General features: G+C 37.1%; 1 protein-coding gene and 1 pseudogene across 1 annotated transcript in view; one reads left to right on the forward strand and one right to left on the reverse strand.

Annotated features, from left to right (window-relative positions):
- Window positions 1-6010, reverse strand: part of LOC125917075 (serine/threonine-protein kinase 3-like) — a 55119-nt gene extending 49109 nt beyond the window's left edge. Inside the window, exons 1-2 of the mRNA XM_049623329.1 lie at window positions 5868-6010; window positions 2202-2231 (exon numbers count right to left, since the gene is read on the reverse strand). Coding sequence (XP_049479286.1) covers window positions 2202-2231; window positions 5868-6010 — 173 coding nt within the window. The remainder of the gene's footprint in view (window positions 1-2201; window positions 2232-5867) is intronic.
- A 3230-nt stretch (window positions 6011-9240) lies between these two features.
- On the forward strand, window positions 9241-15618 carry LOC125917074 (U1 small nuclear ribonucleoprotein C-like; annotated as a pseudogene).
- The last annotated feature ends 1509 nt before the right edge of the window (window positions 15619-17127 follow it).

Consider the following 17127-nt stretch of genomic DNA (forward strand, 5'->3'; position numbering starts at 1 on the left):
AATCAGAATCAGGCTCAGGTCACAATCTCACAGTTCAAGTCCCACATCAGGCTCTGTGCCTGCTTCAGATCCCTTCCTCCATTTTAGGACACACAAAGTGCTCACCATGAAAAAGAAAGCAAGCTTTCACCTGAATGTGACCATTCTGGCACCTTGATCTTGGACTTCCAAGTTTCCAGAACTATGAGAAACAAATCTGTTGTTTATAAGCTACCTGGTCTGTGGTATTTGTAGCAGCCTAAACAGACCAAGACAAAAACCCAAAGTTTGTTTTTTGAAAAGACCAACAAAATTAATAAACCCTAGACAAACAAAGCTAGACTTAAAAGAGAGAGAGAGAAAGAGAGAGAGAGGGATAGGGAGAGAGAGAGAAGACTCAAACAACCAAAATCAGAAATGAAAGAGGGGACATCAAAACTCATGCTCACAGAAATAAAAACAATTATAGGAAAATACTACGAATAATTATACACCAACAAATCAGATAATGTAGAAGAAATGGTTAAATTCTTAGAAATACACAATCTATCAAGACTGAATCCGAAAAAATAAATATTCTCAGTGGACGTGTAAATACTAAGGAGATTGAAGGAGTAATAAAAAATCTCTCAACAAAGAAAAGCCCAGGACTAAAGGGCTTCACTGGAGAATTCTATCAAACATCTAAGGAAGAATTAACACCAACACTCCTCAAACTCTTCCAAAAAACTAAAGAGTAAAGAACACTTCCAAATTTATTCTGAAAGGCCAGCATTACTATGAACCAAAACCACATAAAGATACAGCATGAAAACTACAGACCAATATCCTTAAATACTGATACAAAAATCCTCAACAAAATACTAGCAAACCAAATTCACAGCACATTAAAAGAATTATACACCATGAACAAGTGGAATTTACACCTGTAATGTAATAATGGTTCAACAAATGAAATGCAATCATTTGTTTAAAATTAAGTGCAAAAATCACATGATCATCTCCAGTGATGCAGAGAAAGTATTTAGCAAAATTCAATATCCTTTCATGATAAAAACACTCAAATTAAAACTATTAAAAATAACATAAAATAACAATAATGAGGATGTGAAGAAATTGGAACTCTTGTGCACTGTTGGTGGGAATGTAAAGTGGTGCAGCCATTATGGAAAACAATATGAAGATTCCTCAAAAAATTAAAAATAGAACTACAATATAATCCGTTGATCCCACTTCACAGGGCACCTGGATGGCTCAGTCAGTTAAGTGTTGGACTCTTGATTTCAGCTCAGGTCATGATCTCACAGTTCAGTTCATGAGTCTGAGCCCCACGTTGGGCTCCACACTAATAGTGCACAGCCTGCTTGGGATTCTCTCTCTCTCTGCCCCTCCCCCACTTGCTCTCTCTTTCTCTCTCTCTCTCTCTCTCTCTCTCAAAATAAATAAACATTAAGAAAAAAAAAAAGAATGAAACCTACAACATGGATGAACCTTGAGGACATCACATTAAGTGAAATAAGCCAGTCACAAAAGGACAAATACTGCATAATTCCACTGACATGACATATCAGTCAAAATTATAAAAACAAAAGTGGAAAGGTGGTTGCCAAGAGCTGGGGGTAAAGAGGAAGTAGAATTCATGTTTAGTGGGTACAGAGTCGCAGTGTTGCAAGGTAGCAAAGTTCCAGATATCTGTTGAATAACATTATGAATATACTTAATACTACCGAACTTAAAAATTTCTTAAGATAATAAATTTAATGTTTTGGGTGTTTGTTTGTTTGTTTGTTTGTTTTACCACAGCTTTAAAAAAGAGGTCTTATGGGGCACTTGAGTGGTTCAATTGGTTGAGCATCACACTCTCAGTTTCAGCTAAAGTCATGATCTCATGGTTCGTGAGTGCAAGCCCCACATCAGGCTCTATGCTGACAGAAGGGAGTCTGCTTGGGATTCTGTCTCTTTCTGTGTTCCTCCCGTACATGCATGTGCATGCTCTCTCCCTCAAAATAAACATCTAAACTAAATAAACAAAAAATAAACACAAGGTCTTAGTGACTTAGAAAAACAGAAAAAAAGAAAAACTTCTCCATTTTTTCATTTATTTAAAACATAACTGTTTAAACCAAAAATAACAACTAACATGGGGTTAAATAACATGTACAAGTAAAATATAGTACAAAGCAGCACAAAGGAAGAGAGATGAAAAAGAAATGTACTCTTACAAGGGCCTCACATGATGTGTGAAGTGGTATAAAAGTATTTGAAGAAAGGAGTGCCTGGGTGGCTCAGTCGGTTAAGCGTCTGACTTCAGCTCAGGTCATGATCTTGCTCTTCGTGAGTTCAAGCCCTGCACCAGGCTCTCTGTGCTGACAGCTCAGAGCCTGGAGCCTACTTAGGATTCTGTGTCTCCTCTCTCTGTCCTTCCCCCACTCGTGCTCTGTTTCTGTCTCTTAAATAAACATTTAAAAAAATTTTTTTTAAGTATTTGAAGAAAGATTTTTGGTAAGTTAAAGATTCATATTGTAAACCTTCGAGGAATCACTAAGAATAGAAAGCAACGAGGGGCGCCTGGGTGGCTCAGTCAGTTAGGCGTCAGACTTCAGCTTAGGTCGTGATCTCACAGTTCGTGAGTTCGGGCCCCACATTGGGCTCTGTGCTGACAGCTCAGAGCCTGGAGCCTGTTTCAGATTCTGTGTCTCCCTCTCTCTCTGACCCTCCCCTGTTCATGTTCTGTCTCTGTCTCTCAAAAATAAACATTAAAAAATTAAAAAAAAAAAAAAAAAGGAAAGCAATGAGGTACCACTAATTCATCAATAGTGGAGATAAAATGGAATAAAAATTACTCTATCCAAAAAGGCATGAGTTGGGGACAGGGCGGGGGGGGGAGGGTAGGGAAGGAAAAAAGAACAGATCGTGACAAACAGAGAAAAATGGAAAGACTGTAGATTTAAACTAAAATATATCAGGAAATCCCCCTACTTTTGGATATGATAGTATGAAGAGGCTGACATATGCTCCTCAAACAAAAACACTGAACAAGTTGTCAAAATCAACCAGTTTATGACTCGAAAAATTGAAACAAAAGCAGCCAACATATTGAAAAGCATTTATTCTTAAAACCTTGCAATGGCTTTGAATAACAACAGAAAGACTGTGTGGCCTTCCAGCCTAGGGCTGTTACCATCACCTGTCCCCCAATTCCATCAGTAGCAAGAACTATAGTTTTACTAGGACAAGGTTGACTATGAAAAGTAGCAACTTTGCTGCCAGAAAAAAATGGGCTCAATTTGGGACATGAATCAAAAACTGGCAGTTTTGTCAACTAAAGATGGTAAGCCTAATAATAAACAAATTGTCAAACCCACAGCTTTGACATTCAAGCTTGGGTAAACAACAAACTAGCCAGAAATTTAACAGGAAGAATCTGAAAATGAAAGGGTGAGATGAGTTCTCCATATATCATGGCTGACTAGAAAAATATGCACACAAGCATAGGAGACCCAACAAAAACCCATGAAAAGTAAAAGCCAAAAAAGACTTGAAAACTAGCTACAGCTTTGAATGCCCTCCCCCAATACATACACAGCTATATCAGCAGAGAGTAGAAGGCATAAAGGTTCAAGGTGTTTAAGCACAACCTCTGCCCAAATCACTGGCTGATCACTAAGTTATGTAGAAAAGAGGCAATTTCAAATAATCCTGGCTAGAAAATTAAAAATTAAAAAATGAGCAGAGGCATTAATAGCCAAATACTGCAAGAAGATAAATGCCACAGTTTAACTCCAAGGTGGTATAAAAAGAAAAAAAAAAACTGGAGGAAAAAGGAGAGAAACTAGAGTGTCTACAGTGTATTATTTTAAAAGTCTAGTTTTAAACAAAACAACAACAACAACAAAAAGATTATGAAACATACAAAGAAACAGGAAAGCATATTCAGGAAGCAGTCAATAAAGAGCAATCAGCAGAAAAGAAAACAGTCATAGAAAATGATTTACAGAGGTGCCTGGGTGGCTCAGTCAGTTAAGCGTCAGACTTCAGATCAAGTAGTGATCAAACAGTTCATGAGTTCGGGCCCCACTTCGGGCTCTGTGGTGACAGATCAGAGCCTGGAGCCTGCTTCAGATTCCGTGTCTCCCTCTCTCTCTGCCCCTCCTCTACTTACACTCTGTCTCTCTCTCAAAAATAAATAAAATTTTTAAAATTTTTAAAAAAGAAGAAAAATGATTTACAGTGGACCTAGATATTGAATATATACGAAAAAGGTTTCAAATTGGTTATTTTAGATATGCTTAAAAAGATGAATCTGTGTTCAAGAAATTAAAGAAAAATATCTTGAAAATGACTCAACAGAGAATCTCAATAGACAAATAGAAACTAATACAAATGTCAAATTTAGACTTGAAAAATAAATCTCTCATAAAAATATACTAGAAGAACTCAACAGCGTATCTGAGATAAAAGATGAAAGAATCAAAAAAAAAGATGAAAGAATCAATAGACTTTCAGATAGCTGAATAAAAGAGAGAGAGAGAGAAGATGAAGACATAGAGTCTCAGAGACTGGTGATACATACAACATAGCAATACACATGTAATGGGAGTCTCAGGAGAAAAGAGAGACTAAGGGGCAGAAACAATTATTTGAAAAAACAGTAGCTGAAAACTTCCCAAATTTGAAAAATTAAGGTTTAAAAAGCATTAATGTACACATCCAAGAGGTAAACAAACCCCAAGTAGGATAAACACAAAAAGATCCACAGCTAGACACACCGTAGTCAAACTGCCAAAAGACAACTGAAAATGACTCATCATGAACAGCAGAACAAGAAGAATATGAGTAACAGCTGACTTCTCATCAGAAACCATGCCAGTCAGAATACAGTGAAAGGAAACACTCAGAGTGCTGAAAAAATTCTAAATCCAACAAATTCCTCTTCCAAAAATGAAGGGGAAATAAGGACATCCCCAGATAAACAAAAACTGAAAGAATCTCTTGCTAGGAGAGCTTCTCTACAAGAAATAATAAAAGAACTTCTGGATTAAAGGAAATGGTAAATATTTGCATAAACATAAAAGATCAATTTATCTTAAAAAACAAAAGACTGTTTGAATCAATAATTATAGTATTGTATCACTGAAGTAACATTCTGAGGTATTATACACACACACACACACACACACACACACACACACTACACATAATAAAACAAAGGGAAAAGAAATGGAGCTATATTGAAGAAAACTTGCTATATTTTACCAGAATTAAGTCAACCCCAAATTGGTTATAATAAGGACACATACTATAATCCCTTGAGCAAGTATTAAGAAAAAAAACTGGAGAAAAATGCAGTTAACAAAATTCTATTGGTTAGTTACATTAAATATATATGGAGTCAAATCACTCAATTAAAAGAGAGATTGTGAGACTGGATTAAAAAGGCAAGATCCAACTACATCCTATCTACAAAAAAACTCACACAAAGACATTAAATAAAAGGAGGGAAAATACATACCATGAGAAACTAATCAAAACAAAGCTAAAGTGGCTGTATTAATATCAGGCAAAGAAGACTGCAGAGAAATTAATGCCACCAGAGATAAAGAAGGATATTTCATAATGACAAAAGGATCAATTTATCAAGAAGACAGAACCCTACACATGTAAGCACCCTAAAACATAGCTATAAAACCATGGAACAAAAACTGAAAGAATTGAAAGGAGAAAAGTACAAATCCAAAATAATAATCACTGGAGATTCTGACACTCCTCTCTCAGTAATTTACACAATAAGTTTACAAAATATCAGTAAGGATATACAAGACAAACAATACCATCAACCAATTTAAGTTCTTTATTTCGTGTCTTTTATTTCTCGTATCTTTATTTACCTTTTTTTCCCCAATAATTTCCATTGCTCTGGTGAATTCTCCTGACTCTTCACTGGTGTTGTCCACCTTTCACCAGATACTTTTAACATAGCAATCACTGTAATTTCAAAGTCCCTGTATGACAGTTCCAACATCTGGATCATCTCTGATTTTGGTTTGGCTGACTATTTCATCTTTTGACGAAGGGTCGCTTTCCTTGCTTTTGGGGGTGATGTACTACTTTCGCTTGAATCCAAGACACAAACACACACATGCAAACACTGATATAAAATTACCTAGTAGAAGTGGCTCTGGGGGAAAAAAAATGTGATACAGGAATTGTACTCTAATATATAAAGAATTTTTATCAATAGTACAACAAAAACCCAAAGATAAAAATGGCAAAAAATACATGCAAACATTTCACAAAAAATATACAAATGGCTAATAAGCACATTGCGTCATGAGGGAAATGAAAAATAAAACTACAATAAAATAATACCACCCACAAAAAGGGCTAAAATTATAAAGACAATAACAAGTATTAATAAGGATATGGAACAAGAGGATCTCTCTCATACATTGATATTGGAAATGAAAAATTAGTCAATTCAAAAAACAGGTTAGCAGTTGTTATAAACTTTTAGGCACACACTTATACAAACCAGCAATTCTATTCCTAGGTATTTAAGAACCTATGTCCACCAAAGACTTGTACACAAAAACTCATAGCGGCCTTATTCAAAATCAAAAACTGGAAGAAAAAAAAATTCCAGAGGTCCCTGAGTGGCTCAGTCGGTTAAGTGTCCTAACTCTTGATCTCAGCTCAGGTCTTGATCTCAGGGTCGTGAGTTCAAGCCCCACACTGGGCTCCAAGCAGGGCATAAAACCTACTTTAAAAAAAATTCCAAATGTCCATCAATTAGCAGATGAATAAACAAACTATGGTAAATCCATACACTGGAATAATACTCATAATAATAGTAATAATAATAATAATAATAATAATAAAACCTAACAAACTACTACATTCAAGATCTTGAACAAATCTCAAAATGACTATTGCTGAACCAAAAAAAAGCCAAACTAAAAGAGTGAACCTTATTCTATGCAAATTATATCTCTATAACATTTACCCAAAAAAGTTGTAAGGAAATTATTCGTGATTACAGCAAGAGCAATTTAGTGGAGTGGTAAAGGCAGAAACCAAACTGCAATGTTTTGAGACAACAGAATAAAGTGAAGAGGTAGAGACAACAATTATGGATCGCAGTCCACTTGGAAGTTTCTGGAAAGGATAAGTGACTGGAGACATGAGTTTGAGAAGGAACATAAAGCCAAACAAACAAACAAAAACCATTAGAAATGCTTGAAAAAGGGTAAATGATATTTTGAATGAATTAGTAAAATAAAGGAAAATTGAAAATACAAGTGAGAACAAGACATAACTACTAAAGCACGTCCCTGAAAAGGGTGGAAGAATGAGATGGAAAGCACATGTGGATGGGACTGCTTTAACCTCAAAGGGCTGCAGACACCTCTCTCATAATAGGAGGATATGATAGGCAGACTTAAACAGTAAATGGTAGAAAGTTAAGGGAGTTCTCATATACTGACTTCTATTTGCTTTAGGAAGTCAGAGGGATATTCATCTGCTGTGAGTGAGGAAGTTAAAGTCTGAGATTTGAGAATATAAAACTATATTTGAAATAGCCAGAGTGGAGAACCAAAACAAAACAAAAAAATCTCATGAAGTTTAATAGGATTACTAGATAGCACTACAGGCCTTGTTGAGGCCTTGCTGAGGCCTTGTTAGAGACCATCAATTTAAAATGGCAATCTTCGAAGTTTCATATTTTCTTCAGCACTGCTCACAAGTCTTTTTTTTTTTTTTTTTTTTTTTTTTTTTTGAGAGAGAGAGAGAGTGCGTGAGCAGGGGAGGGGCAGAGAGAGAGAGACAGGATCCGAAGCGAGCTCTGTACTGACAGCAGACAGCCTGATGTGGGGTTCGAACTCACGAACTGTGAGATCATGACCTGAGCCAAAGTCGGACACTTAACCAACTGAGCCACCCAGACGCCCCATTGCTCACAGGTCTTAAAGCAGGCAAGGAGAAAGCAAACAGCGAAATCTGACATTGTGCCAGACACATGCCACATAAGAACAATGAGACAAAGGAGTTAAAGATAGGGGCAAAAGAACAGCTGAAGATATGGACCAGGTAAGAAACAAAGAAAAATAGGAAGGGGCTAATGAGCAGGGGAAAAGAGCAAAGTAGATACCATGAACCAAAGACTATATCCCTACCAGAAAGAGAAGTCAGTCTCTTAAATTTTCAAAATATTCACTATTATACCTCAGAAAGCAAGGGTGCTTCGTGTCCTTCATGGCTAAGCAAGCATCAGTAGCTCAAGTGAGCCATGCACATGATATAGTGAGGGAGACAGCCTTATACTAACAAATCTCTTTAATACTAAACCAAAAGGTAATCTAACCACTACATACTTCTTCAGAAGTTATGAAAGTTTTCTTCAAAGCAGGCTCATAATCTGGCTCACTTTAAACAAACAAGTCATAGGTCCTCTAAAAATGTATCCAGTAATTTGATTAACTCAATGAGAATTTTCTATTAGTCCACAGGTCTCATTTTCTCAACATGTTGAATAAGTGAAATGCCACTAATGTAACTTAAGCAAAAAGATGGTCTCTAGGGTGTCTGTCAAGTGAAAACACATGATTTATTTTCATAAACAATTCCTGGTTTAAGTCGTTTGTCTTCATTTCCTCTTTCCCTTTCTGGTGTTTTAAATGAAAACGAATCATTTCAATTATGGTTTAATTTTAAATAACTTTTATATTGTCTGCTTTGAAAACCCTTACAGCTTAAAAAACTCATACTGAGGGTCGGCTGGGTGGCTCAGTCACCCAGGGTCATGAGTTCAAGCCTCACACCTAGGGTGAAGCCTACTTTAAAAAAACTCATAATTAAAAGCCAATTTAAAATATATATACACATTGGGGTGCCTGGGTGGCCCAGGTGGTTGAGCATCCAACTTTGGCTCAGGTCATGATCTCACAGTTTGTGGGTTCGAGCCCCACGTCAGGCTCTGTGCTAACGACACGGAGCCTGGAGCCTGCTTCAGATTCTCTATCTCCCTCTCTCTCTGCCCCTCCCCTGCTCAAGCTCTGTCTCTCTCTGTCTCTCAAAAATAAACATTAAAAAAAAATTAAAATATATATACACACACACACATAAACACATTTTCCTATTTTATTGCCTCGGTAAACACAACATCATGAGTGTAATTTCCTCTATACTTGACATGTGGTTTTTAACACCTCAGAATTTCATTATAATTACATGTATGTAATCAGATATCCAAAAAAATTCTTAATGAGTGTCTTTAGAACATACGCCCTCCCAGGTGCTAGGGAATTCTGTGAAAAACAAATCACCCACAAGATATTTCTCTCATGGAATGTGATACATAGGGTTTATTGCACACTTAAGCAGACATATCCCAGAATTGTCTTTTTAAAACAAGTAAGTGGCAGTCCTTTCCAGGTGGTGTGGGACGGAGCGGCCACCAGGCTGCAAAGTAACAGACCTAAGTTTTATTGTGACCGCTGCAACACATACCTCACCCACAAATCTCCATCTGAGAAAAAGACGCACCGCAGCAGTAAGAAACACAAAGAGAATGTGAGAGACTGCTATCAGGAATGGATAGAAGAGCAGGTTCAGAACCTGATCGAGAAAACAACCATGTATTTCAACAAGGGAGGATAGCTCCTACTCCATTCTCTGTTCCTCCTCCTGCAGGGGCAGTGATCCCACAGTCTCCTGGGCCCTCCTCACCCCACATGGGGGCCCTCCCATGATGCCAATGATGGGCCCTCTTCCTCCTGGGACAATGCCAGCGGGACCTCCTGGAATGAGGCGGCGCACCAGAGGCCACGTGCCAGTGACGCCTGGGCCCCCGCTGATGACTTCCCACCATCCCATCATGGTGCCCACTCAGCCAGGAATGACTCAAGCAGACAGGTAAGGAGAGACAGGAACCTCTTTATACCCATCTTATATCACTTGTTCTACTTCACCAAGAGATCATGGTGCTGTGATTCTGGGTGTTTTCTAGCAGCATGACAGGGAAGGCTTGCTCCCCCTTCCTATCAAAGAGAGAATAGTTTTCATAGGGGAGCAGAGGGACCAAAAAAAAAAAAAAAGCAATTTTCATTTGTATTATGAAATGTGAAAATAAAATTGTCAAGTGTTTTAGTTTAAAAAAACAAAAAGCAAGTAAGTGGCTAATATAATCTGGCTTTCCTGCCACTTGACTTTCCATCTCATAAAGCAAGAGAAAACATCATCTATTATACTGACATTGCTAATACCATGAAGAAAAAGAGTCTTCTCTCACAGTGTTTTCAAACATTAGAATTCCTCTTTTTTTTAGCTATAACCAATTTCTCCAGTAACCGAGTATTTATATGCCCATTTCAACCTTGCCCCCATCCATAAGCTTATTTATCTCACTTTTGTGTTTCCTGTTCAATGTAAGAATTTCTGTTAATATTTTTTCCAAGATCCCAATACAAAGTTTTCTACACCTTCAATGGGAGGGTGGGGGAATCATTCTAGATAGACTAGTCTCAGTTTTCTACAAATTCCCCTCAATATTTTATCATTTCAAGAATAAGGTACAATTAAAATTACACCTCAGATAATGGTATTATGGTGATATATTGTTTAATATTCTTATCTTTTAGAGATGCATAGTGAAATAGTTAAGAATGCTATGATATGATACCTGAGATTATTTCAAATTATTAAAGGGTAGGGTGTGTGTACGGAAATATAAATTATGCAAGATTGGCCAGATGTTAAAAAATGTTCAAACTGAGTGACGGGAACACAGAGGTTTACTCTCTCTTCTGTACAAAACTATGTTTCAAGAGTAAATGGTAAGAAGTAAATCAACTGCGATTGATCTTAGATAAATGGAAACAAAAAGTGTGTATTTGTTGTAAATTATGCCAAAATTTAGAAGTAAATTAAATGTCTCAACCTATATTAATTAAGGAATATCTCTTCATGAGATTATCAAGTAGCCACTAAATATCACGCTGTAGAAAACTCACTGACATGAAACAAGTGAGCAATATTGCTAAAAGAAAAAAGGGCAGAACACAACCTAATGCGCACATAATTAAATCATTTTCAGGTTTTCTTTTAAATGCAGATGTACCTTGGGGCGCCTGGGTGGCTCAGTCGGGTTAAGCGGGCGATTTCGGCTCAGGTCATGATCTCGCGGGTCCGTGAGTTCGAGCTCCGCGTCAGGCTCTGTGCTGACCGCTCAGAGCCTGGAGCCTGTTTTGGATTCTGTGTCTCCCTCTCTCTCTGACCCTCCCCCGTTCATGCTCTCTCTCTCTGTCTCAAAAATAAATAAACGTTAAAAAAAAATAATAATAAATGCAGATGTACCTGCATATGTGCAGACACACACACATACTGGCACCAAACTACAGCAGACTCTGTTCTGTTCACGGCTATATCCCCAGCACTAAAAACTGCCTAGGACATAATAGGAATTCAAATATTTGCATGTAAATATTTTAGGATTCCAAGCAACAAGGTTTGATTTTGGGAAGTGGCTCTCCTCTATGCTTTTGTTTCATAAGGTTTCTAAAATAAACATTCATTTTTTTTTTTTTTACGTAATTGGGAGAAACCTTAAAAAATTGTATCTTGTAAAAAAACTAAAATTTTTCCACATGACTCACTGTTTCATGAAATGCATTTCATAAAGTCATTTTATACACTGAAAAGAAAGGCCTCTTCTATAGGCTGAATTAATAAACTGACCTAGACAATAAGAACTACTAAAAACAATATCTGTTAATCAGTCTTATTCTTGTGAGTGAATTTTGCAACCGCTTAGGAAATACAATCTTTACAAGAACTAAATGTTCTAAAATGAATCTTCAACCTGGGTACAAAAAAACAGATAAAACTAGATTTAAAAAATCCATCCATTTATATTCACTTAATATACACTTACTGAATTTGTAGACAATAAACTACATGCTGGGATAATACAAAGAAAATTAAGATAAAGCCTTTGACAACTCAGAGCTCCTAAGATAGTATGAAAGACAGATACATAAGAGCTAAATGAAAGAGAATAATACAGGTAGTTAACATTTATTAGGGTTTTTATTGGCCCTGTGCTGAGTGCTTAACAAGCATTTTCTCATTTAATCTCTGTAACAATCTCTATGGTAGTTACTAAAATATTCTCAGTTTATAAGTAAGAAAACTAGGTGTTAAGTAACCTCCCCAGTTACTAGGTTAATAAACAGCAAAACAAAATCAGACCAATGTCTGTCCACAATACAGCACAGAGCCTCTTCCCATTAGGAAGCTAGCAAATACCAAAGCATGCTCGTTAATTTCCATCTATTACTACATCAAGTACCATATATCAATCTCATTTTTTAAAGGGGATATTCTTTTGTAAGTGTTCCCAGGAATTTCTCACCTTCAAATCAACTTGTCATTTCTACTCTAAGACGCACTAGTACAGCCACTAAACTATGATCTGCTAGAAAGGATTTAGCAGTTTGTTTCTCCCAATGCTATATACTACGCACTCAAGAGATTAAACAGATAAACTTTTAGCTTGTTTTGTGCTTCTTAGATTCCAAATCACCATATCATATTATATGAGATGATAGATGATCTAGGTAAATAGCAATTTAAATTACGGTTTAGGAAATTTGGTACAGAGGAGCCAAAGAGATGAAATTCTGAAGTACATTATGGTGATTATGGCAACGGTGGAATACTGCTAATTGTGTAAGATAAACAACATAGTCTTCTTCCAGAGATTTCTTCCCATTCTTCTAAATGTCCTACAAGCCAAATTCCATAATGGAGAAAAGAACTAAAAAAGCTTTAAAACTAAGGGATGGTTTTGTTTCTTGCAATACAGAAGTGTGGTGACAAGGATCTGGGCTTAAAAGTTAACAGTGGAAATGACAGGACAGAACAAATTCAAGAGAAATTCAGATACTGTATAGTTATTTGTACATGATGCAAGATATAAAGGTCATACCCTTCCTATGTCCATTCTCTCTTACGTGATCTTCCCCCTTTTCTCTGCCTGTCAGTTAACCACTTTGTTAAAGATATACTCAAAAGTCTTCTCTGGGAAGTTTGCAGAGATAGCAAACTCCTCTACCACCATCCCTACCCACCGAAACACAGAGAACTAATCCCACTGGTAACTATGGTCCCAGAGCACTTAGTACACTGAGTCATTATTCCCTTTACTATTTATTTATTGTATGAGCTTATTACTAAAGAGCTAAAATGGGAACTCCATGAAGATAGGGATCATGTCTCATCTAGCTTCATATCTCCAGTAAGTCCTTAAAACAGAATCTCACATCCTACTGTTTAATAAACTTTGGTTCAATAAATAAATGAATAGGAGTGCCTGAGTGGCTCAGCTGGTTAAGCAACCACTTTGGCTCAGGTCATGATCTCACAGTTTGGGAGTCTGAGCCCTGTGTCGGGCTCTGTGCTGTCAGCTCAGAGCCTGAAGCCTCTTTGGATTCTGTGTCTCCCTCTCTCTCTGCCCCTCCCCTGCTCACCCTCTATGTATCTCTCTTAAAATTCAAGAAGCATTAAAAAAAAATTTTTTTTAATAAAAATAAATAAATAAATAAACCCAAAATCTGCTACTATAAACCTTACGGAACTTCAAAACGCCTGTCACTCACACAGCACGCTTATAGAGAAAAACCTATGTTCCTGTATCAATTGTTATGGTTCAACACATGCTACTTCAAATCAAATCAGCTTTACTATGTGCTCACTTCAGCAGCATGTAAAGTAAATCATCTTTACTATCCCAGCAATAAAAAGTACATACTGAGCCTGGGTGGCTCAGTCAGTTAAGCGACTGACTCTTGATTTCTGCTCAGGTCGCCATCTCGTGGTTCGGGAGTTCAAGCCTCACGTTGGTGGGCTGTCAGTAAGCACTGTCAGTGTGGAGCCCGCTTGGGATTCTCTCTCTCATCCTCTCTCTCTCTCTCTCTCTCTCTCTCTCTCTCTTTTTCTCTCTCTCTGCCCCTCTGTTGCTTCTGTGCGCCCACTCACTCTCACTCTCTCTCTCTCAAAATAAATAAATAAACTTAAAAAAAAAAAGTACATATATCTAGAAGTTGATCCAGAAGCCAAAGCAACCATACAAGGGCTGAAATTCAGGCCGTTAGGGACGTTCCAAATTTCATGGTTGCAAGATGGCCCAATTAAACCTTAGATTACAGAAAGTGTAAATGTTACATGAACAAAGATGACAAAGGTCACAGGAACTCATTTCATTCTTCCAAGAGACTCTAAGCTGCTATTCCCTTTATTAATAGAGCCTATTCCACAAGCCAGTATTAGAGATACTGAAGATCACATGGAAAAGCAGTTGACTAGGCAGCTTCCCATGCCACACCGTGCACATTTCCTGAGTATGTTTGCAATAAAATTCTATTACTGAAGATAATCTGTGTATCTCTCTTCCTTGTGGTCTTAAAGGACCTAAGTAACAAAGTAACTAATGTAGGAAACCAAGCAGAAAGAAGACACACACACCAAATGCAAAGTGGCAAAAGAGTCACATCACTAATCAACAGAGGTTAGATAGAAGACAGGACTTTGTTTTAGACATACTGCTTTTCAGGAGACAGCAGAGTAGTCCAATGTTATGTAATAGACTGAAAAGACTGAATAAGACTGAGCACAAAAGTCTGAGTCTCAAAAGTGTGTATTTGTGGATCATTTTGATCAAAGTTGAAGCCACAAGAGTGGATAAACTCACCAAGGAAATAACTACATAAAAAAAAAAAAGAGGAGGAAGATAGAAAACAGAAAATGCAAGGTCTATGTCAATTATGAACTTGAAAGAAGAACACATAAAACAGAGAAAAAGAAGCAACAGGAAAAGCAGAAAGTTGGAGAAAGAGAAAGCTTTAAGAAACAGAGATATGAGAGGGATACGAACAGGGGAAAAAAAGTGGTTTCCGATCCAACCAAGCAATGTCTGAAAACCTGTAACCTTAAAGAAGTTTTATTAGATAGACAAGGCCTAAGCATGTTTCAAGTGAATGAAGCCTTACAAATAGAGATTTTTAAAGATTCTAGAATTGGGGAACAAAAACATGATTATAAGAGTAAAGTTATAAAAGTGTAAGAAGGGACATGTTCGAAGGTTAGATGAAAGAGGGGAAGAGAAGAAACTGCCCTTCTGTAACAGGAGCAAAAATTATGTAAGAACAACAATCAAATGAAATTAAGATGAAAATACCTAAGGTGGTTCTTCTTCCTTCTTCCTGCCAGTCACAGAATCCCAACCTTATCTACAAAGTAGATGAAATCATCTGCATAAAATTATGTGAAAATATGAGGGTAGGACAGAAACAGTGTAAATTTAGGACACTGAGGCTCGGAAGCCAGTCAGAAGTTACAGCTTTTTCTGAAAAGTCTTTTAACACTAAACTCACTTCATGCAAGAAACAGGCCCATCATAAAAGGCTCAAAGCAGGGGGAAAAAAACGCAAAACGACTATATTTAATCCTCTTCCTTTCTTTTCTCTGCTTCCAGCTTTGCAGCAGCAGTTTACAAGTTTGTACACAGGTGGTAACTTCTGCTAAGGACGTCTCTTTGGCTTTGAAGAGACTTAAATAAACTTCAGAAGAGAGAAGGCACAGCCAGCTGCTTATGATTAGCTAAAGGTTTTTTGTTTTGTCTTGTTTTTTAGTTGTGGTAAAATATACATAACATAAAATTTACGATTTTAACTATTTTTAAGTGTACAATTAGGTGGCAATGAGTACATTCACACTGTTGTGCAACCATCACCACTATCCATCGCCGGGACTTTTCATTATCCCAAACTAAAACTCTTCATCCATTTAACAACTTCCCATATTCCCCTCCTTTAGTCCCTAGCAACCACCATATTACTTCCTGTCTCTATGAATTTGACTACTCTAAATACCTCATATGTAAGTGGAATCGTATGGCACATGTCCTGTGTCTGGCTTCTCTCACTCGTCATGTTTTTAAGATTCACCCATGTTGTATGCAGCATGTATTATAATTTCATTCCTTTTAAGGCTGAAAAATATACCAGAATGTATATACCACGTTTTGCTTATCCACTCATCTATTACTGGACATTTGGGCTGCTTCTACCTATTAGCTATCGTGAATAACGCCAAAAATAAACTCTGCTGTACAGGTATCTCTGAGTCCCTGCCTTCAATTCTTTTGGATACCTACCTAGAAGTGGAATTGCTGAATCATATGGTAATTGTATGTTTAATTTATTAAGAAACCATCATACTGTTTTCCACAGTGACTGTACTATTTTACATTCCAATGTACAAGGAGTCCAATTGCTACACATCCTAGACAACATTTATTTTCTGGCTTTAAATGAAAAGAAGCTGAGACAACACTATATTCTGGATATGGATATATATACATATATATGTACATACATGTATGTGTATATATGTTGTATGTATAAATCTGGAAATTTATATACGTATAAAATAGTCATCCTAAACAGTCTGAAGTTATTTCATTGTAGTTTTGATTTGCATTTCCCTAATTAGTGATGTTGAGGTTTTTTCACAGGTTTATCGTCCATTTGTATATCTTCTTTGGAAAAATGTCCGTTCAAGTCCTTTCTCCAGTTTTTACTTGGAATGTTTGTTTTGGCCAAAGACCTTTTTTTTTTTTTTTTTTTTTTTGTCCTGAGTGGGGGGAGGGGCAGAGAGGAAGGAGACCAACGATCCCAAACAGGCTCCAGGCCCAGCACAGAACCCGATGTGAAGCTCGATCTCACAACCATGAGATCATGACCTGAACTGAAATCAAGAGTCAGATGCTCAACTGATTGAGTCACCCAGGCACTCCTGGCCAAAGACCTTTAAAAAGAGACAAAAAGGAAGACTTTCCACATTGCTAGATCTAGCTCCCCAGTCAAGAATAATTAGAATATGCCTTCTAGATCTCTTGGGAAACTAATCATGGAGAGGAGGATCTGGCCAGAGCGCAAATCCAGCAGAAGAAAAGAACTTTCAACTCTCCAAGAACAGAGATTCCTTCCTCTTAAAGGACCTTCTACCTCATTTCAGCTCTGTAGTTTTCAATGCGTTTTTCTTTTATGGCAAATTTCCCTATGTTTTAGTGATCACACTAAACATGGTAGC

Source organism: Panthera uncia, unplaced genomic scaffold (assembly GCF_023721935.1).
Source record: "Panthera uncia isolate 11264 unplaced genomic scaffold, Puncia_PCG_1.0 HiC_scaffold_1455, whole genome shotgun sequence".
Lineage (NCBI taxonomy): Eukaryota > Metazoa > Chordata > Mammalia > Carnivora > Felidae > Panthera > Panthera uncia.